General features: G+C 42.4%; 1 protein-coding gene across 1 annotated transcript in view; it reads right to left on the bottom strand.

Moving 5' to 3' along the window:
- NID1 (nidogen 1) overlaps positions 1–19,252 on the bottom strand; it is a 104,606-nt gene that overhangs the window by 67,556 nt on the left and 17,798 nt on the right. The window contains exons 2-4 of the mRNA XM_007522927.3: positions 8,484–8,783; positions 6,937–7,163; positions 943–1,316 (exon numbers count right to left, since the gene is read on the bottom strand). Of these exons, the coding sequence (XP_007522989.1) occupies positions 943–1,316; positions 6,937–7,163; positions 8,484–8,783 (901 nt within the window). The remainder of the gene's footprint in view (positions 1–942; positions 1,317–6,936; positions 7,164–8,483; positions 8,784–19,252) is intronic.

Genomic DNA, 19,252 nt, shown 5'->3' with positions numbered 1-19,252 from the left:
CTTTATAAAAGGGGTCCTTCCCTGGGTCCATGCTCCCAGAGGGATAGAGAATGGGAAAGCTATCAGGGGAGGGGGTGGGATATGGAGATTGGGTGGTGGGAATTGTATGGAGTTGTACCCCTCCTACCCTATGGTTTTGTTAATTTATCCTTTCTTAAATAAATAAAAAAAAAGGGGGGGTCCTTGTAGTCTGGGAGGTGGCACAGCGGCTAAGGCACTGGACTCTCAAGCATGAGGTCCTGAGTTTAATCCCTGCCAACACATGTACCAGAGTGATGTCTGGTTCTTTCTCTCTCTCCTATCCTTCTCATTAATAAATAAATAAAAATCTTAAAAAAAAAAAAAAAAAAGAAAAGAAAAGAAAGAAAGGGGTCCTACTTATTTGGTGTTTTATTATTTTTTTTAATCTTCACAAATTGGGTGTTTTTTAAAATATTCACAACTCAACTCTGAAACCAATGGGGGTGAGGAGAGAAAATAATCAACCAGTTTCATTCCAGAACCAAGAGGAAATAAATGTCAAAGATAAGCTACACAAATAGCCAAAGAAACTTCAGAAATGTTTTTTCAGGTGGGTGAATATTATTCCTCATCTCCAAAATTACAAATAAGAGAATCTGACTTTCAAAATAATTCTAAAGCACTTTTCTCTTTAAAACAGACAAAAGGATTCATCGGAAACTTGAAAGAGGATGGCTCTATGGTCTTCATAACCACATCCCAGGTCCCAAAAGAGCACTTGCTGTCTTTGAGGCCTTCAGAACCATCCACCAAAGCTCTAACAGCTAGGAGGTGCCACCCCAACGGTTTCAAGTTCTCATTCTTACAGACCACCATATAAAGCACACCACCAATTCCCTCTAACAGGGAACCTATGGAGAAAGCTAAGAATATGTGGACTCTGTCCTAGAACAAAACCATCTACAGTGTAAAAAGCCTCACCAACTCCTGTTTCCTCAACTTCATCCACATCTATGACTTGTTGGTGCTGCTGGGAAAACCTCTCCACTGGCACCTGGAAAGACCTGGTCCTCTCTGTGGGGGACTCAGGGGGTCTCTCAGTAGCCAGGGGATGTGGGGAGAGGACACTGGGCACCTCGTATGTGTCAGTGTCTCCCCTTTTTGGAGCCTCATAGGAGAAGGTCGTGGTGCTCACGTCCTCCAGGCCCAGATGTGTCACAGAGTCATAATCTTCATCTTCGTAGTCTGTTTCATCGTCCAGTTCAGGGTTCACGTCTGAGGGGACCACACCACTGGCTGTGGCTGGGCTCCCAATCTCAAATACCCAGACACCCTGCTGCCCAGAGTTGCTGCTCCTAGAGAGAAGGACAAATGTCTCAGAAACAAGCTGGAAGACCATAGCATCCCACTAACCAAACAGAAGGAGCCTTGCAGACAGATCAGTCTGAAAGCTACCACCCACACTCCTGCCTACAGCTGGGCTAGGGGGTGGGAACAGAAGTGGTCATGACTGGGTACCGAGAGCCACTCAGTGAGGTTGTGTCAAAATGGGCAAAGTCCTAGCAAAATATTGGGGTTAGAAGGGTCACCCCTTCTTCTACACTGAAAATCTATTATGTTTGTTTGTTTGTTTTCTCTCAGACTTTACAATCATTCCTTGATGGAAAGTTTCAGAATCCTCACATAACAAAACCATGCACAAGAGTCTGACAGTTGGCCCTCCATATCCTGAGCATGTAACCAATCTACATGAGCTGAGTTGAAATCCACATTGTTCAAGGGCCAATTAAATATATTTTTTTATAATGTTTTTTTTTACTTTTTTTTTTTATTTATTCCCTTTTGTTGCTCTTGTTTTATTGTTGTAGTTATCATTGCTGTCATTGTTGTTGAATAGAACAGAGAGAAATGGAGAGAGGAGGGGAAGACACAGAGGGGGAGAGAAAGATAGACACCTGCAGACCTGCTTCACCGCTTGTGAAGTGACTCCCCTGCAGGTGGGGAGTCGGGGCTCGAACCGGGATCCTTATGCCGGTGCTTGTGCTTTGCGCCACCTGCACTTAACCCACTGTGCTACAGCCCGACTCCCGGGCCAATTATATTTTATTTCTGTCCCTAGCACTCAACTACTAAAATCCTTGTTATCTCTGTAGAGTAATAGTGTCTTTCTACTGGATTGTCAGAAAAATCATGACATATTTTTGCATAGAAAAAAACCACTATATGACAGCCCAATATATATTAAAGATAATTAGTGGGGCCAGGTGGTGGTGTACCTAGTTGTACACATGTTGCAGTGACCCAGGTTCAAACCCCTGGTCCCCACCTACAGAGGGAAAGCTTCATGAGTAAAGCAGTGTTGCAGGTGTCTGTCCCCTCTTCATCTCCACCACCCCTTTCCCTCTCAATTTCTGGCTGTCTCTATCCTATAAATAAAGATAATAAAATACAATAATGAAAATTTTAAGTTAGGGAGTCGGGCAGTAGTGCAGCAGTAAAGCGCACATGGCACAAAGACCAGTGTAAGGATCCTGGTTCGAGCCCCCCAGCTCCCCACCTCAGGGGAATCGGTTCACAGGCGATGAAAGCAGGTCTGCAGGGGTCAAAAAAATTTTTTTAAGTTAAAAAAAAGAGATGGTTAGCTTCAGCTAGGGACTGTCACATAAGACATCATTAGAGAGTTTCAATTTTCAGTTCCTTAATCCCTATCCTGGGGGATGAGGGTGAGAGGTGAGAGACTGAATTAATTGCCAGCAGCATGATTTAACCTACCAGTCCACATAATAAAACCCTGTAAGTAGAGCTTTTGAGTTGGTGATTGGAGGTGATGTGCTCAGAAGAGGCACGGAAGACCCTAGTCCTCTCTCTCTTCCTCCCTCCCCTTGCCCTGTGAATCTCTTTCATTTGTCTAATCCTGAACTGTAACCTTTATGTAAAACCAGTGAGAAGAAGTGAAGAGGTTTCTAGAGTCCTGTAAAATAGGTTAGCAAATTATCAAACATGACTGAAGGAGTTATGCAAACCTTCAAGCTGGCATATGTAGTGGGGCAGTCCAAGGACTGACCCCTTAATCTGCAGGATTAGTGTCCACTGCAGGCATTTAATGTCAGAACTGAACTGAACGTAAGACACCTGTTGGTGTCTGGAGAGTTAGAGAGCAAGTTGGTAGAGGGAAAAAAACCTCATAGGAAGTTGGACGGTAGTGCAGCAGGTTAAGCGCAGGTGGCACAAAGCACAAGGACCATCGTAAGGATCCCACCTCAAGCCCCCGGCTCCTCACCTGCAGGGGAGTCACTTCACAGGTGGTGAAGCAGGCCTACAGGTGTCTTATCTTTCTCTCCCCCTTTCTGTCTCCCCTCCTCTCTCCATTTCTCTCCGTCCTATCCAACAACAAAGACATCAATAACAACAACAATAATAACTACAACAATAAAACAACAAGGGCAAAAACAAAGGGAAAATGAATAAATAATTTTTTAAAATTTTTTTTAAAAACCTCACAGGAGTCGGGCGGTAGCGCAGCGGGTTAAGCGCAAGTGGCGCAAAGCGTAAGGACCAGCCTAAGGGTCCGGGTTCGAGCCCCCGGCTCCCCACCTGCAGGGGAGTTGCTTCACAAGTGGTGAAGCAGGTCTATAGGTGTCTATCATTCTCTCCCCCTCTCTGACTTCCCCTCCTCTCTCCATTTCTCTCTGTCCTATCCAACAACGACGACATCAATAATAACTACAATAATAAAACAAGGGCAGCAAAAGGGAATAAATTAAAAAAAAAAAACCTCACATATCTGTTGTCAGAATTTTTGAGCATGGAAACAGTACAGACTTGGTTTATTAGAAATCCCAACTATATAAATTGGGGAATTAGCATAGTGAATATGCAAAAGACTTTCATGCTTGATGCCCCAAGCTCTCAGGTTTTTTTTAAGTATTTCTCTTTAAAAATATATTTATGGGGACCAGGTGGTGGCAGACCTGGTTGAGTGCACATGTCACAGTGCACAAGGACCCAGGTTTGAGCCCCCGGTCCCCACCTGCAGAGGGAAAGCTTTGCAAGTGGTGGAGCAGGGCTGCAGGTGTCTCTCTGTCTCTCTCCCTCTCTGTCTCCTCCTTCCCTCTCGATTTCTGGCTGTATCTATCTAATAAATAAAGATTATATATATATTTGTGGGAGCTGGGCAGTGGCGCAGCAGGTTAAGCACATATGGCGGAAAGCACATGGACCGGCATCAGGATCCCGGTTCAAGCCCCCAGCTCCCCACCTGCAAGGTGGTTTGCTTCATAGGCGGTGAAGCAGGTCTGCAGGTGTCTATCTTTCTCTCCCCTTCTCTGTCCTCCCCTCCTCTCTGGATTTCTCTCTGCCCTATCCAACAACAACAACAGCAATAACAACAACAGTAACAACAACGATGACAATAAACAACAAGAGCAACAAAAGGGAAAAAAGTAAAAAAAAAAAATTAAATTAAAAAATATTTATTTATTATTAGATAGAGACCAAGAGAAAATAATAAAGGAGGGAGAAATAGAGGGAAAGAGACAGACACCTGCAGCCCTGCTTTACCACTCATAAAGTTTTCCCCCGAAGGTGGAGACGAGGGGCTAAAACCCAGGTCTTTGCACATTGTAATGCGTGCACTTCACCAGGTGTACCACTGCTCAAGTTCAAAGTCCCAGAGCCTAAGCACTGCCTTGGTAAAAAGGAAAAATAAAATAGTAATAATAATAAATCCTAACTGTAGCAGCTGTGAGATGTTAGACAGGTCTTAATTCTACCCTTTTGTATTCAAAGCTTGTTATATTCAAAGGGTATAATAAACAACATTCAGAACCTGGAGGCATACAATAGAATGACCCTAGTCTCTACTTCTTTCTCCATCATTCTCACTATTCTTCTGTATCTGTGATCTATTTAGTAGTGTTATTATATTATCAGGAATTATACAAAATGACACACACATAATAGCAGATAATTACTCACTAGAGAAAAATGAGTGAGAAATGGGAAGAGATGGGGTGTAAGGAGGCCACATCCTCAGAAACAGACTGTCACTCTGTCTGCCTGGGACTCAAGTAAAGATTGAGATGTGCAGGAAGTCAGGCTGTAGCGCAGTGGGTTAAGCACAGGTGGCGCAAAGCACAAGGACCGGCTTAAGGATCCCGGTTCGAGCCCCCGGCTCCCCACCTGCAGGGGAGTCACTTCACAGGCAGTGAAGCAGGTTTGCAGGTGTCCATCTTCCTCTCCCCCACTCTTTCCCTCCTCTCTCCATTTCTCTCTGCCGTATCCAACAATGACATCAATAACTATAACAACAGTAAAAAAAAAAAAAAAAAGGGGGGGGGCAACAAAAGGGGGAAAAGGCAAAAATAAAAAGAGAGAGAGGTAGCACTGTTTCACCACTTAAAGCTTCCCCACCACAGAAGGGACCAGGGGCTTAAACAAAAGTTCTTGTATAAGGTAAAGTGTGCTCAGCTGGGCATACCACCACCCAGCCCCTATTATGTTTCTTGAAGGTATTTCAGTTTATTGTATTTATGTGATAAAATACTGGTTCATCTTTTCTCAGCTTCCTGTTGAATGACAGGATGTGAGTTATCCAGACAAAATTCTAGACAAAGCAGAAGCATTTACACCATGGAAACAGACACATGTTATAAATAAGGGTTTCTCCAGGCTTGAGGAATAGCTCAACCTACCAACGCCAATGTCCAGCAGAGAAGCAACTACAGAAGCCAAAACAATTTTGATCCATAATCCCAGTGGGGGAGAAGTGATAGGAGGAAGAGGATAAGAGGGCTCTGAACTCCAGCCTCATGGGGGCCAGGAGAGAGAAAAGGATAATGGGAAGAAGATTTGGATGTAGTAATAGGGTCATGAGAGGCTTGGAGGGGAAGAGAGGACTGGACTTGGAAGAAAAAGGGTCAACTATGTACAAATGTAGATAGATAGTTATAGAGATGATGGCTAGCCCATATCTGCTATGGTGGGAGAACTGAAGACGGCTTGCAATGGAAGCATTGGGGATTCGGAACTCTGGTGGTGGGAATGGTGTGGAATTATACCCCTGTTGACATGTAATTTTATAAATCAATATTAAATCACAAATAAAATTTTTTTTTTAAATAAACAAAGGTTGTTCAACAATTTTTTTGGCTTTGTATGTTAACTCTCTTTTCAGCCACCAGGTCCCGGATGCCAGCATGATGCCAACCAGACTTCCCTGGACTGACGGCTCCACCAATGTGTCCTGGAGCTCTGATTCCCCAGAGACCCACCCTACTAAGGAAAGAGAGAGGCAGACTGGGAGTATGGATCAATCAGTCAGCGTCCATGTTCAGCGGGGAAGCAATTACAGAAGCCAGACCTTCCACCTTCTGCAACCCACAACGACCCTGGGTCCATGTTCCCAGAGGGATAGAGAATGGGAAAGCTATCAGGGGAGGGGATGGGATATGGAGACCGGGTGGTGGGAGCTGTGTGGAGTTGTATCCCTCTTATCCTATGGTTTTGTTAATGTCTCCTTTCTTAAAAAAAAAAAAAAAAGACAAAAAAATTTAAAAAATAAAAAATAAACAACGGTTTCTCTAAAAGTTAGAAATCCTATTGTTAAACTTTCCCAACACTATTATGTAAATTAAGGCAGAGGAGTTTTGGACTTAATTTGACAGTGAAATTAGGAGACAAAGGTTCTTTTTTTAGTTTTCAAAGAATGACAGGAAATATTTTAATTTTAGAAAAAACAATTTGAGGTTCCCCTGCTTTTGCCAAATTCTACAAAATAACCCAAGAGAGCACTGTTTTTATTGTAAGAATTTCCCCCTAGTCAGTGTGGGAGGAAAGGATTTTTCTCAAGCATAGGGTTCAGTGAAGATAGGCTTAAATAACTTTTATTTCTAACTTCATATTTACAGAGGAAATGTAAAGAAATTGATTCTGATGGATAAGAGGAGAGTCAACCGAGAATTAAAGACAACATACTTGGCCAAATTTCCGACTGATTCTTTGTCATTAGCAAAGATATTAAAAGCTCCATTGCTCGTCCATAGGATTCCCACTGAGCCCTGACTGAATGCAACCACAGCAGGAACTTGTTTCTTCTCTTTCTTGGAAAATGTCGTATAGAATTGTATACCATCTTCAGGATAAAGGAAAATGGCATAAGAGGCGGAATCAGAGGAGGCCAGAACAGCCTGGAATGTGTTTCTCTGTAAAAATGAGTTAAAATTCAGTTAATTAGGGTAATATCTACAAAACTATATATTGAAAGTTCAGAAATGATAGTATTCTCACCCAATTCTAAATGAAGTATTTTTGTAGCAAGGTCCCACAGCTATGCTAAGAAAATTTTCTAAGTAATTAATAAATGGCTTTTCATAACTCAGATGCAACGGGTAACTAAACTTGACTCCAGTGATATAAATCTCATGTAACTTAGCAAATTCTTGCCCTTAAGAATTTGTTACAGTACCTAGTAATCCTATTAAATCACAACCATCATTTAACATATGTTTATTTATTGAACTCAAGCACCATAAAGTCAAAGCAGCATGAACTTTGCTCTACTGGTCACTGGTCATGTGACAAGTAGACATATTGCTTAAGCTAAGTCTCTATGTTTCTAAGAGGGACATAAGGTCACACACTTCATATAGGAGTTAGAAAGACAACATGAGATAACACAGGAGAGTACAGCAAATGCATTCCCTGTTAAAACCTTCCTTATGTATCTATCAGGCATTGCCCTGAGGCCTTTGAACACAAAAACACATGGTCCAAAAAAAAACAAAACACATGGTCCTTACACAAGGATTTATGGGCCTAGGAAAGACTAGCTTGTGTACAAAACGTTGCAAAATTCAGAGGCAGATTCTACAAGGGAGTTGTGTGCAAACACTACAGGAACCCTAAAGGGAAGAGCTAACAGTAGGAAGGACAGGAGTTTAAGAGGCTGTTCCAGTCTCATTGAACCAGCGGGACATCAGCACCTAGAGCTAGGGTCAGAGAGAAGACATGGCAAGAAGAAAAATTATAAAAAAGGATCAAGGAAGGAAAAAAAAAAACAGCTACTGAAAAGGATATATGAAGTTAGGGAAAGGGGAAATTAAGCCAAGAGGCAGGCAAGGGCTCTGTACAGGTTACTCAAGTGAAAAGAATACACATTTGGGGACCAGGGGAGACAGCACAATGGTTGTGCAAAAAAGACTTTCATGCCTGAGGCTCCAAGCAAGGTCCCAGGTTCAATCCCAGCACCACCTGAGTTGAGCAATGCACTGGTTTTAGTCTCTTTCTTTCTACCCCCACCCAATGACTCGTTAAAATAAGTATTTCAAAATAAAAATATAAATATATATATGTCTTGGATGTTCCTGACCTACTTAAACAGATAAAAATAGTTTACTTTGCACAGTCTGTCTTTAGCAAGTACACAGGCATAAGGTATGCACACCGAGACAACACAACCCAGAAGACAAAGGGCAAAGCCAACATACTAGACTATTAACATCTGTGCCTGGGTGGGTTCTTACCTGGCCTTCCTGGGAAGGGTCCTTGGTGGGACCTTGGTAAGGGGCCACAGATTCCCAAGTGACAACCACAACGCTAACAGGATAGAAAGAGACTTCTGGAAAACCTTTCTGGACATAATCCGATGCCTGTTGAGTGACAGAGTGGGACGTGTCTTCTCGATAATAAACCTTCCCGATGCCATCCGTGGTGTCCAAGTCTGCCAGGAATGGAGCTATGGCTCCAAAGGTCGGTGGGAAAAGTCCAGGGTGGGATTCTTCAGCAGGGGGCTCACTTACAGTAATGATGCCATTTGTGGTGACCTGTGGAAAGCCATCAAAGTTAGAGAGAACAGACACAGCCTCTTTCTCATGGGGGAATTGAACTCCCACTCACAGAAAGCTAGGTACCCACAGAATGCTAGGGGCCTGAGTCATAAAGTCCAGAATTATTTTCGCTAGGTGGTGGGGCCTGGTTGAAAGAGTACCAGAATCAGGTTCCCTGGCATATCCTAGTCATCAGATCCTGGACAAGTGCCTTCACTTGCTCAAAAAATAAACAAACTCAGGGGTCTGGCCGTGGCGCAGCGGGTTAAGTGCGCGTGGCGCAAAGCGAAAGGACCGGCTTAAGGACCCGGTTCGAGCCCCGGGTTCCCCACCTGCAGGGGAGTCGCTTCAGAGGCGGTGAAGCAGGTCTGCAGGTGTCTATTTTTCTCTCCCCCTCTCTGTCTTCCCCTCCTCACTCCATTTCTCTCTGTCCTATCCAACGACAACGACATCAATAACAACAATAACAACCACAACAATGTTAAACAACAAGGGCAACAAAAGGGTTAATTAATTAATTAAAAAATTAAAAACAAAACCACCATTCAAACATAAACCCTTATTGCGATCTTTTTTTTAAAAAAATTTTTTTTATTATCTTTATTTATTTATTGGCTAGAGACAGCCAGAAGTCAAGAGGGAAAGGCATGATGGGTTGAAAGGCAAACACCTGTAACACTACTTCACCACTCGCAAAGCTTTTCCCCTGCAGGTGGGGGACTGGGGCTCAAACCAGGATCCCGGGCACATTACAACATGTGCGCTCAATCAGGTGTGCCACCACCCATGCCCCGTCTTATTGCAATCTTAATAAATTTACAAACCAAACAAAACTGATCATTACAGCCAGGGAAATAGTTCAGCTGGGGACTGAACACAAGGGCTTGGACTTGTGTACCTGAGGCTCTTTCTTGGTTTGATCCCTGCCACCACATGTAATTGAGCAGTGCTCTAGCTTCTTTTTCTCTTTCTTGTGTGAAACTGACTCTGTCTCATATAAAACAAACAAAACATTCATTAAAAAAGAGCTATAGACTTCCCCCACCCCAAAAAATGGGTAATACACAATCTCTGCCCTAGAGGAATTCACAATATGATCTGTGGGAGGACTAACAACATACGGGAACAACAGCCCAACTATCAAGAAGCCCTCTATCTAAATAGGGCATGATGGGACCGCCAGTTATTTTCATCATTCGATGTACTGGAATAGTAGCTAATGTTAATATTAATATTTGCCATGTGCCAGGCATCTTATGAACAGCTAAGTATCAAAAGAACCCCCAAAAGCCTAGCTATTACTACTATCCACATCTTTCCTTACTACTATCTCTCCTCTTTCCTTCATTTCTCTTTTCCCTTCTTTCTTTTTTTTTTTTTAAATATGTATTTATTGTATGGCATCTGAATCTTGGAACATGTGCTATCTGACCAACCTAGAACCATTTTTAAAAATATGTTATTTATGGGTGGCGATAGGTAGTATAATGGTTATGCAAAGAGGACCTCGTGCCTGGGGCTCCCAAGTCACAGGTTCAATCCCCCGCACCACCATTAGCCAGAGCTGAGCAGTGCTCTGGTAAAAAAGCATCCTAAAATATTTCATTTATTTACTTATTGGATAGAAACAGAAATTGGGAGTGGGTAGAGGGATAGAGAGAATCACTATGTGTACAGCCTTTTTTTTTTTTTTTTAATTGGCTAGTACAGAGAGAAACTGAGAGAGAAGGGGAAGAAAGGGAAAAGAAAGGGAAAGAGAGAGAAAGATACTTACTTCACCACTTGTGAAATGACACCCTTGCAGGTGGGGAGCCAGGAGTTTGAACTGGGATCCTTGAATGGATCCTTGCTCTGTGTACTATGTGGGCTTAATCCAGTGTGCTACCACCTGACCACCCCCCCCCCCCCCGCGCAGCCTTCTTGAAATCAGTTATAGCTGCCTATAAAATGATACTACTGTCTTTAGACAAGATGCAACAAAAGCAAATCTGATTAACAGGACTAAAGTTACTGAAGAAGAGAATGGGCAACAGGGGGTAGAGGGGCTTAGAGAGCCACCGGTATCTCGGTGGTGAGGATGGTACGGGAGCACATACTGGAAGAAGTATGAGAACATATTCCTAAAACATACACAGTACTGTAGAACAATGTGCTGCAAATTCTTACAAACATATGAACTCATCTTATCCAGCTGAAACCTATACTCTTTTGAAAATAGGAAAAAGGAGGGACCAGGTGGTGGTGCACCTGGTGAAGTGTACACACTACAGTGCACAAGGACCCTGGTTTAAACCTCTGGTCCCCCACCTGCAGGGGGGTAGAGAGCAGAGTGATGAAGCAGGGCTGTAGGTGTCTCTGTCTCTCTCCCCCTCTACCTCCCCTCCCCTCTCAACTTCTCTATCTCCATCCAATAAGAAAGGAAGGAAGGAAGGGAGGGAGGGAGGGAGGGAGGAAGAAAGAAAGAAAGAGAGACAGAGAGAGAGAGAGAAAGGGGCGGGGGAGACAGCATAATGGTTATGCAAACAGACTCTCATTCCTGAGGCTCCTAAATCCCAGGTTCAATCCCCCATACCACTGTAAGCCAGAGCTGAGCAGTGCTCTGGTGTTTCTCTCTCTCTGTGTATCTCACTCTCTGCATCTCTCTCAAAAATAAAATTAATTTAAAAAAAAAAGAAAAAAAGAGAGAGAAAGAGAGAAAGGCAGACAGATGTGGAAATGGGAAAAGGACATATTGCCCCTTGGTGCTGGAACACTTGAGTCTCTTGCAAAGTGGTGCTAACAATGAATGAGATTAGAGGCCCAGGAGGTGGTGGTGAAGCAGGTACAGCACCTAGCTTGTAAGCATGGAGTCCTATGTTTGGCTCTCCAGAACACATATCCTATTCCAGAGTGATGCCCTGGCGCTCACGCTCTCTCTTTCTCTCTCTTTAGTAAGTAAATAAATAAATAAGCAAATCTGAAGAAGAAAAGAATGAGGGGGGATATCTCTTATTTTCTTGTCAGTGCACCATCCACTCACTGAATAGACCACCAATCCCATGCTCTTTTCTCTTTAACAATGAGTTGTGGTTTTTTGTGTTTGTTTGTTTGTTTGTTTGTTTTTTAACTCCCTGAAGGCAGGAAAATAACTCAACTAGTAAAGTGCTGAACTTCGCTATCTAAGGTTTCTCGTCTGACCCCTGGCACTGCATTTACCAGAGTGGTGCTCTGGATTCTCACTTTCTCTATTTTCTCTCTGATTCACATGACATTCTCTCTCATATGTGAGGGAAAAAAAGAGGGGGAAGGAGTAAGGGAAAACAGGGTTACTGCTGGGGTTTGTAGCCTCCCACCAATCTTGGCAACCTTTTTTTTTTTTCCTGAAAATAAATAAATAAATAATAGTAATATTAAAAAAAAAGTCTCAGGGAGCCAGTTGGTGGCACACCCGGTTAAGGGCACATAGTACTATGTGGAAAGGACCCGGGTTCAAATCCCTGCTCTCCACCTGCAGGGAGAAAGCTTCACAAGAGGTGAAGCAGGTCTGCATGTGTCTATCTTTCTCCCCCCCCCCTCAATTTCTCTGTCCTATTACATTAAAAAAAAAAAAAGTCACCAGAAGTGGTGGATTTGTAATGCCAGCACCAAGCCCCAGCAACTAGAGACAAAAAAGAAAAAAAAAAAAAAATGCCCACAGTGAGAAAGGACCCAGGTTCAAGTCCCCACCTGCAGGGGGTAATCTTCACAAGTGGTGAAGCAGATCTGCAAGTGTATATCTCTCTCCCTCTCTCCCCCTCCCCTTCAATTTCTCTCTGTCCTCCTATCCGATAATAAATAAATAAATAAATAAATAAATAAATAAATAAACTTATTTTTAAAAATCCCTAGCAGTCCAGGAGCTGATGAAGCAGTACAGCACAGGACAGCAAGGGAGAGGCACTGAATTCAATCACCAGGACCACATATGCCAGAGTAATAATCTGATACTCTGTTTCCTTAATAATATTCTAAGAATACAATTAACCACACACACCCCAATCTCCAATCAGTTAAAAGACATTTTGCAAATGGTTCTTAGTTTGCACTGTAAAGGGCTGCAGCTTAGAAAAACAGGAAAGCAATAAAGGGCCTCTCAATTGTTCAGGAGTTGATTAGATAGCCTGTAGGTTTCCCAAGTCATTTATCTCTGCCTCTTGCCTCTGACAACTTTGTCCTTCAGACCTCATTACTGGAGGAGGGTTGGAAGAACTTAAGACCAGACATTTGAAGCATGCTGAGAACTTAAATCAAAAGTCTCCAGGTGGTGGGGCCTACCTGAACCCGAGGGCAGGAGAGGAATGAAAGCTTGGATACAGAGTCAGCAAGGCCTGCCCTCCCTTTTCATCACATTTCTGCGTATTATTAGCTCTCTAGGTGACGTACTTTCTATCATCACGTGGCAGCAGCAATGATTTTCTGGGATGCACTGACAGGCCTCAGAGGCAGGGAGAGGAGTTTAGCACAGCTGGTGTCTCAGCTTCCAACATCCCCCAGCACAAACATCCCAACACAGGGTTCTGTGTGAGAGCGTGGGAAACAGCTCACTTTTTCAAGGCACCAAAGTTGGCAGTTACCAGCTACTAGTGGGAAGTGATCCACATGGAGGCCACAGAGCGACAGCTCACTTTCTGCAGAGAAATTTAAGTCTGCTCAGTGATTATAAAAACACACCCGATGTCTTTTATTATTTAGACTCTAGGCTGGGAAATGTTTCTATTTTTACATGGAATGCTTGGGGAACTGGGCTTTGACAAATATTGTGAAGCACTGTAAATGCTTTGGGCAAGACCAGCTAACCTCTGTTAGTGTTGGTACGGAAAAATCATTTAAGTCATTTTTACTGACATTCTACTCAGTTGTCTGTGATCACAAAGAAAGCTGACATCAAATATCAATGTCATGTATAGAACACCCTGAAGCTTCATTTGAAACATCTTAGCTTGAAACCTCTCTCCAGTAAAGTTTCCTTTCCTCAGATATACCAATGAATGACAGACTTGATGACATCATGCTCTTAACTTTAGGTGACAATTTCATCATAGAAATATGTTAAGTATGTGATGCTTCTATACCCTGTTCTTGTTCCCTTAAGTGCCACTGAATAATGCAGTAAAAGGGAACACAAAAGGAAAAGACTAGAAGATACCTGAGAATAGATTAGGATACAATCTCCAAAAGTACTAGACTGGGGGCCCAGAGAGAATCACATAGCTACCAGTGTTGTTGACAAAAGCAGGATGTATTCTGAATTTTGACTGGAAAAGATGTCCACCCAAGAATACTTTATCCTACTAGGTCACTAATCATGTTTGAAGGAGCAATGATGTGTAATGATTTTGCAACTTTATTTAAAAACATAATCATTTTCAGAGTAGCATTTTGCAAGATTTGCAGTGAGATGCAACAACTAGGATTTGCTTAAAGACAAATCAGTTTGCAGGGGTTATTAGGGATATAAATGAAACCAATCTGAGTCGGACTGATAATTGGAGCTGGGCAATTCATGGAAGGGTGTTATACAGTCTTTGTGTATATGACTGAAACTTCTCATGACCAAAAAAAAAAAATTTCCCTAATAGATAATGAATAAAAATGACCTAAAATTGAAGTGAGAAACACAAAGCTTTATAGACAAGCCAATACTAATGCTCTGTGAAATGCAGTCTGTGCTCATTGTCAGAAGCCTCCAAGCCCCCAGAACTGGCCACTCTTTTCTTGAAGTCCTGACCTTCCTTAACAAGGATTTTAGGAGAGTTGGTGCACTGAGTAGCGCAGGCTGTGTTAATGTGCAGAAAGAAGGTGCTGGCAAAAGCAGTTTTAGTAACGAAAGATGATCAAAAGCTAGAGCCTGCAGGCACTGGTGTGGTGCTGGGAGTCCAGAAAGAAACAATTATTATGCATCTAGAAAGAAATTATTAAGCATTAACTAGCTGTCACCACTATTCTTTCTGTTCATCACTTTGGTGCTTGTTAAAAAAAAAAAAAAAAATCACATGGCCTAAAGGACCAGATTTGAATGTCAATGAGTAAAAGGCTAGTTTAAAATTGCTCTACTCCAAACTTCACTGTACACGTTTGCATCTAAGGTCCTCTCTGTGTGGAAAAATCTTCACTCAGCTCAGGTCCTTGGCAAAGTTCCATTTCTCCACAGGAAGCCTTCCCTTTGCTTCCCAGGCAGTATTTACCACTCATTCCTTTATGTCTATAACTGTCTGCCTTTGCAGTTAGCACCTTGGAGCCTGGACTTCTGATAACAGGTAACACAGTGCATCACACAAATTGGTAGAGCAGTGCTCTGGTCTTGGTCTCTCCCCACTCCCATCTCTCCTACAAAATAAATAATAATGTTTTATTAATATTGTCTTAAAGTGACTCACCAAGGGTTAACTTTAATTAATACTTGCAAAAAAGAGACTTTAATGCAACATAAGCAAGCTGACCACATTCTTCCCAACACATCTGGTTTCACATTCTCATGCCATTTTCACAATACTGTCCATTTTCACAATACTGTCCATTTTCCAGTATGTCCTGCTTTTCTGTCTTTTGTCCATCACATGTCCTGTTTTTATAATGTATACCCAACCAAGCAGAATATCAAGGAAGGACAGATGTCATCCATAGAAGTGGACCAGTGGTCAAGGGACAGATGACTTTCAAAATAAATCAGAAGCAAACAAACATGATGAAAAATAGCACTGTTGGAACCAGCTGTAAGATTTCTTATATACATGCCCAGCTTTCTTTCTTTACAGTTGGCTCCTCTCTGCCTTCTGTCCACTGTACCTCTGTGGTCAGTATATTTGTAGCTGGTCTCTCTCTGCTTCCTTCCTGACACTCTGACTGGCAAATTTCCAAAAAATGTCCCCTTTGCTCCCTTCTATACTTTGTCGTGAATTCTTTCACAAACCTGGCCATATGCATAACTCAAACTAAGCAAATATTGCCTGGCTGAGGCTCTTGATGGAATAAAGAACACACCTCTCCTTTATTGAAAATACCGCTACTTCTAGAACTCTGTGGCCCTTTTAAGTATTGCCTGTAGCTTACACTGGGGAAAAGATATGTAACTCTACCCTCCTCATCTACTTCCTATTACAGTTCTCTCACTCATTCCAATGCTAACCTTAGCAAAGCAAGGACTGCAAAAGCTGAATAAGGGCAAGAGACTGGCATACTTTAATGATGACTCTTTAGTCACTATCAGGCCACACCCCATCAGCTAGGGCCCTATTTGGGGAGTCCTGAGATTCCCAAACAGACATGATGGGCCTAAACCTCAAATAAATCCTTCTCTCCATTGTTACAGTTCATCTCTATCAGGAACAACAAAAAAAGACCCCTTTGTGGGGCCCCATAGGAACTTGCCCTCAATTTGGATCAACAATGATAGAGAATGTTCCATCCTCCAAAGGGAGGATAGACAATATACTTTATGCTACATCTGAGGAAGCTGGGTCCTAATATTGGGGCAGCTTGGAACGTTCCTACTCATGACCACAGAATGTGAGCTCAGATCTACAGGGATGCAGAGGTCACATAGGCTCCTAAGCTGAATATAGGCCCCAGACCAGATCAAATTGATGGGGTTTACAATCAACAATATTTATACCCCTTCCCCATATTAGAGAGCTACTCTCTTCCCTGATACAGCTTTCTGGTCCTTCTGCCAGCCATGACATCACCTCCCCAGACAATAACTTGGATCCATCTGCATATCAGATATCAGGCTCCGAGAAAAAAAAAAAAACTAGTATAGCTACAGGCCCTTTGAAATAGAACTAAAATATGTCTACTAGCTATCTACAAAATGGAGGACCCACACACATGTCATCTGCAGTACTCCAGCCTTTAGGTCCATGATTGTTCAATAATTTGTTTGGCTTTGTATGTTAACTCTCTTTTCAACCACCAGGTTCCAGATGCTAGCATGATGCCAACCAGACTTCCCTGGACAGACAACCCCACCAATGTGTCCTGGAGCTCCGATTGCCCAGAGAACCACCCTACAAGGGAAAGAGAGAGGCAGGCTGGGAGTATGGATCGACCAGTCAATACCCATGTTCAGCGGGGAAGCAACTACAGAAGCCAGACCTTCCACCTTCTGCATCCCACAATGACCTTGGGTCCATACTCCCAGAGGGATAAAGAATAGGAAAGCTATCGGGGAGGGGATGGGATACAGAGAGCTGGTGGTGGGAACTGTGTGGAGTTGTATCCCTCTTATCCTATGATTTTGTTAATGTCTCCTTTTTTAAATAAATTTTTTAAAAAATAAAAAAAAAGATATTTAACTCTGTGTGTTACTACACAACTTAAAAGGCTCCTTTCCAAAATCTGTCCATCCACTCAGCAAGAAACACAGCCTATTGTCTGAGAAGCTAAACATGTCAATTATATTACAAAACACCCCAGGGTAAAAAAATACCCAGACCACATAACTAACAGCTGGAGTCACTTACACATAATTGTTTCAGCATAAGTCAAGAGAGGAAGGACAAGCCAACTAACTTCAGTTGGGGGGAGTGTCCCCCATCTTAAGAAGCACTTCCTCTGCCTAGTCATCTTTAAAGTGAACTTACAGATGGCACAAATCACTGGAGAAGTCTAGGAGACATTTGATAAATTAAATTGACATGTCAGAATCTTATATTCAAATGCACACTGACTAAGTGAGACAACAACCATCAATGGAGACTTAAATGAGCCTAAAAGTAGACCCTCCAGGCAGAAAGCAGCCAACCCAACCGTGGTGAGGATGGGTGGTGGAGGATTCTCCTTCAAAACAGATGTGGTTAGAGAATACTTGAGGTAGGCACAAATAAGAAACAAATGGGGTCATTTTAAAAATGCAAAGGGTTGCTCTGAGAAGACAATAACATTGCATGGACTTTTGCAAAAGAAAAACTCCATGGGTAGGACGAAGCAATAATCTACGGTAAAATAATTAAGATAAAGATTGACCAGGCAAAATATATGTACTTGTACTCCATTTCTGCTTCAGTTGAATGAGTTGAGTGAGACCTTTTACTGATTCAGTTGAGTGAGACCTTTTATTGATAAGGTACAGTTTAACAAAAAATGCAACCACACCTCTTTTCTTTTTTTTTTTTTTAATTTTTTATTTAAGAAAGGATTAGTGAACAAAAGCATAAGGTAGGAGGGGTACAACTCCACACAATTCCCACCACCCAATCCCCATAACCCACCCCCTCCCATGGTAGCTTTCCCATTCTCTATCCCTCTGGGAGCATGGACCCAGGGTCGTTGAGGGTTGCAGAAGGTAGAAGGTCTGGCTTCTGTAATTGCTTCCCCGCTGAACATGGGCGTTGACTGGTCGGTCCATACCCCCAGTCTGCCTCTCTCTTTCCCTAGTAGGGTGTGTCTCTGGGGAAGCTGAGCTCCAGGACACATTGGTGGGGCCACACCTCTTTTCACATCCAAGAAATGATAAGAGATTTAAGTTCTCTTAAAGTCAATGGGTCAACAAGATTTGAATCCACATCTGCTGCTACCCAGAACCTGAGTGCCTGATTTAAAGAAATGATGGGACAAGTCATAGAAATTGTAAACCTTCATGGGAGACTTTGGGTCAGTTACCTATCTCTTCTGCAGGAAATTTCTATCTGAGATCAACTTCCAACAGTTACAAATTTAAATTTTAACTTCTAGTATGTTTATCAAAGAAGTGTATAGTGCCCTTCCATATCTTGAAGGAGTTGACCAAGGTCAAAGAAAACAAGGGACCTTGAACAGACATTTCTCTTATTCAGTAACATGCCAACCTTGTCATCAATAAGCACTTAAATAGTTGTTAAACATCTTTTTTTTTTCTTGTCTCCAGAGTTATCACTGGGGTGCCTGCACTACAAATCCATTGCTCTTGTCATTTTATCTTTTTTTTTTTTTTGATAGGACAGAGATAAATTGAGAGGGGAGGGGAAGACAGAGAGGAAGAGGAAAGGCACTTGCAGACCTGCTACACTACTTATGAGGAGCCGGGGGTTCTTATGCTTAAACTTCCAACTATGTGCACTTAACCTGGTGCGCCACCACCCAGCCCCCAGGTGTTAAACATCATTAGTCACTGGAGAAATGCAAATCAAAACCACAATGAAACAGATACTACTTCACACTCACCAGAGTGTGAAGCGTGGGGAGAAACATAAAGGCAGGTAGTAACTGTTAGAAAGAATGCAGAGAAACCAAAATCTTTATACATTGCTTATGGGGATGTGAAATAGTAGAACCACATTGGAAACAAGTTTTGATAGTTTCTCAAGATGACAGACTCACCACATGAGCCAGCAATAACATTTCTGGGTACATACCCAGGAGAGCTAATAGCAGACATCCACACAAAAACTCACATGTAAACATGCATAGCATCATTACTCATAAAAGCCAAACAGGAAAAACAGCTTGAATGTCCACAAGTGCATGAATGA

Source organism: Erinaceus europaeus, chromosome 6 (genome assembly GCF_950295315.1).
Source record: "Erinaceus europaeus chromosome 6, mEriEur2.1, whole genome shotgun sequence".
In the NCBI taxonomy this organism is placed as follows: Eukaryota; Metazoa; Chordata; class Mammalia; order Eulipotyphla; family Erinaceidae; genus Erinaceus; species Erinaceus europaeus.
The sequence above is the reverse complement of the archived record's forward strand: the minus strand, read 5'-3'. Positions and strand labels throughout refer to the sequence as shown.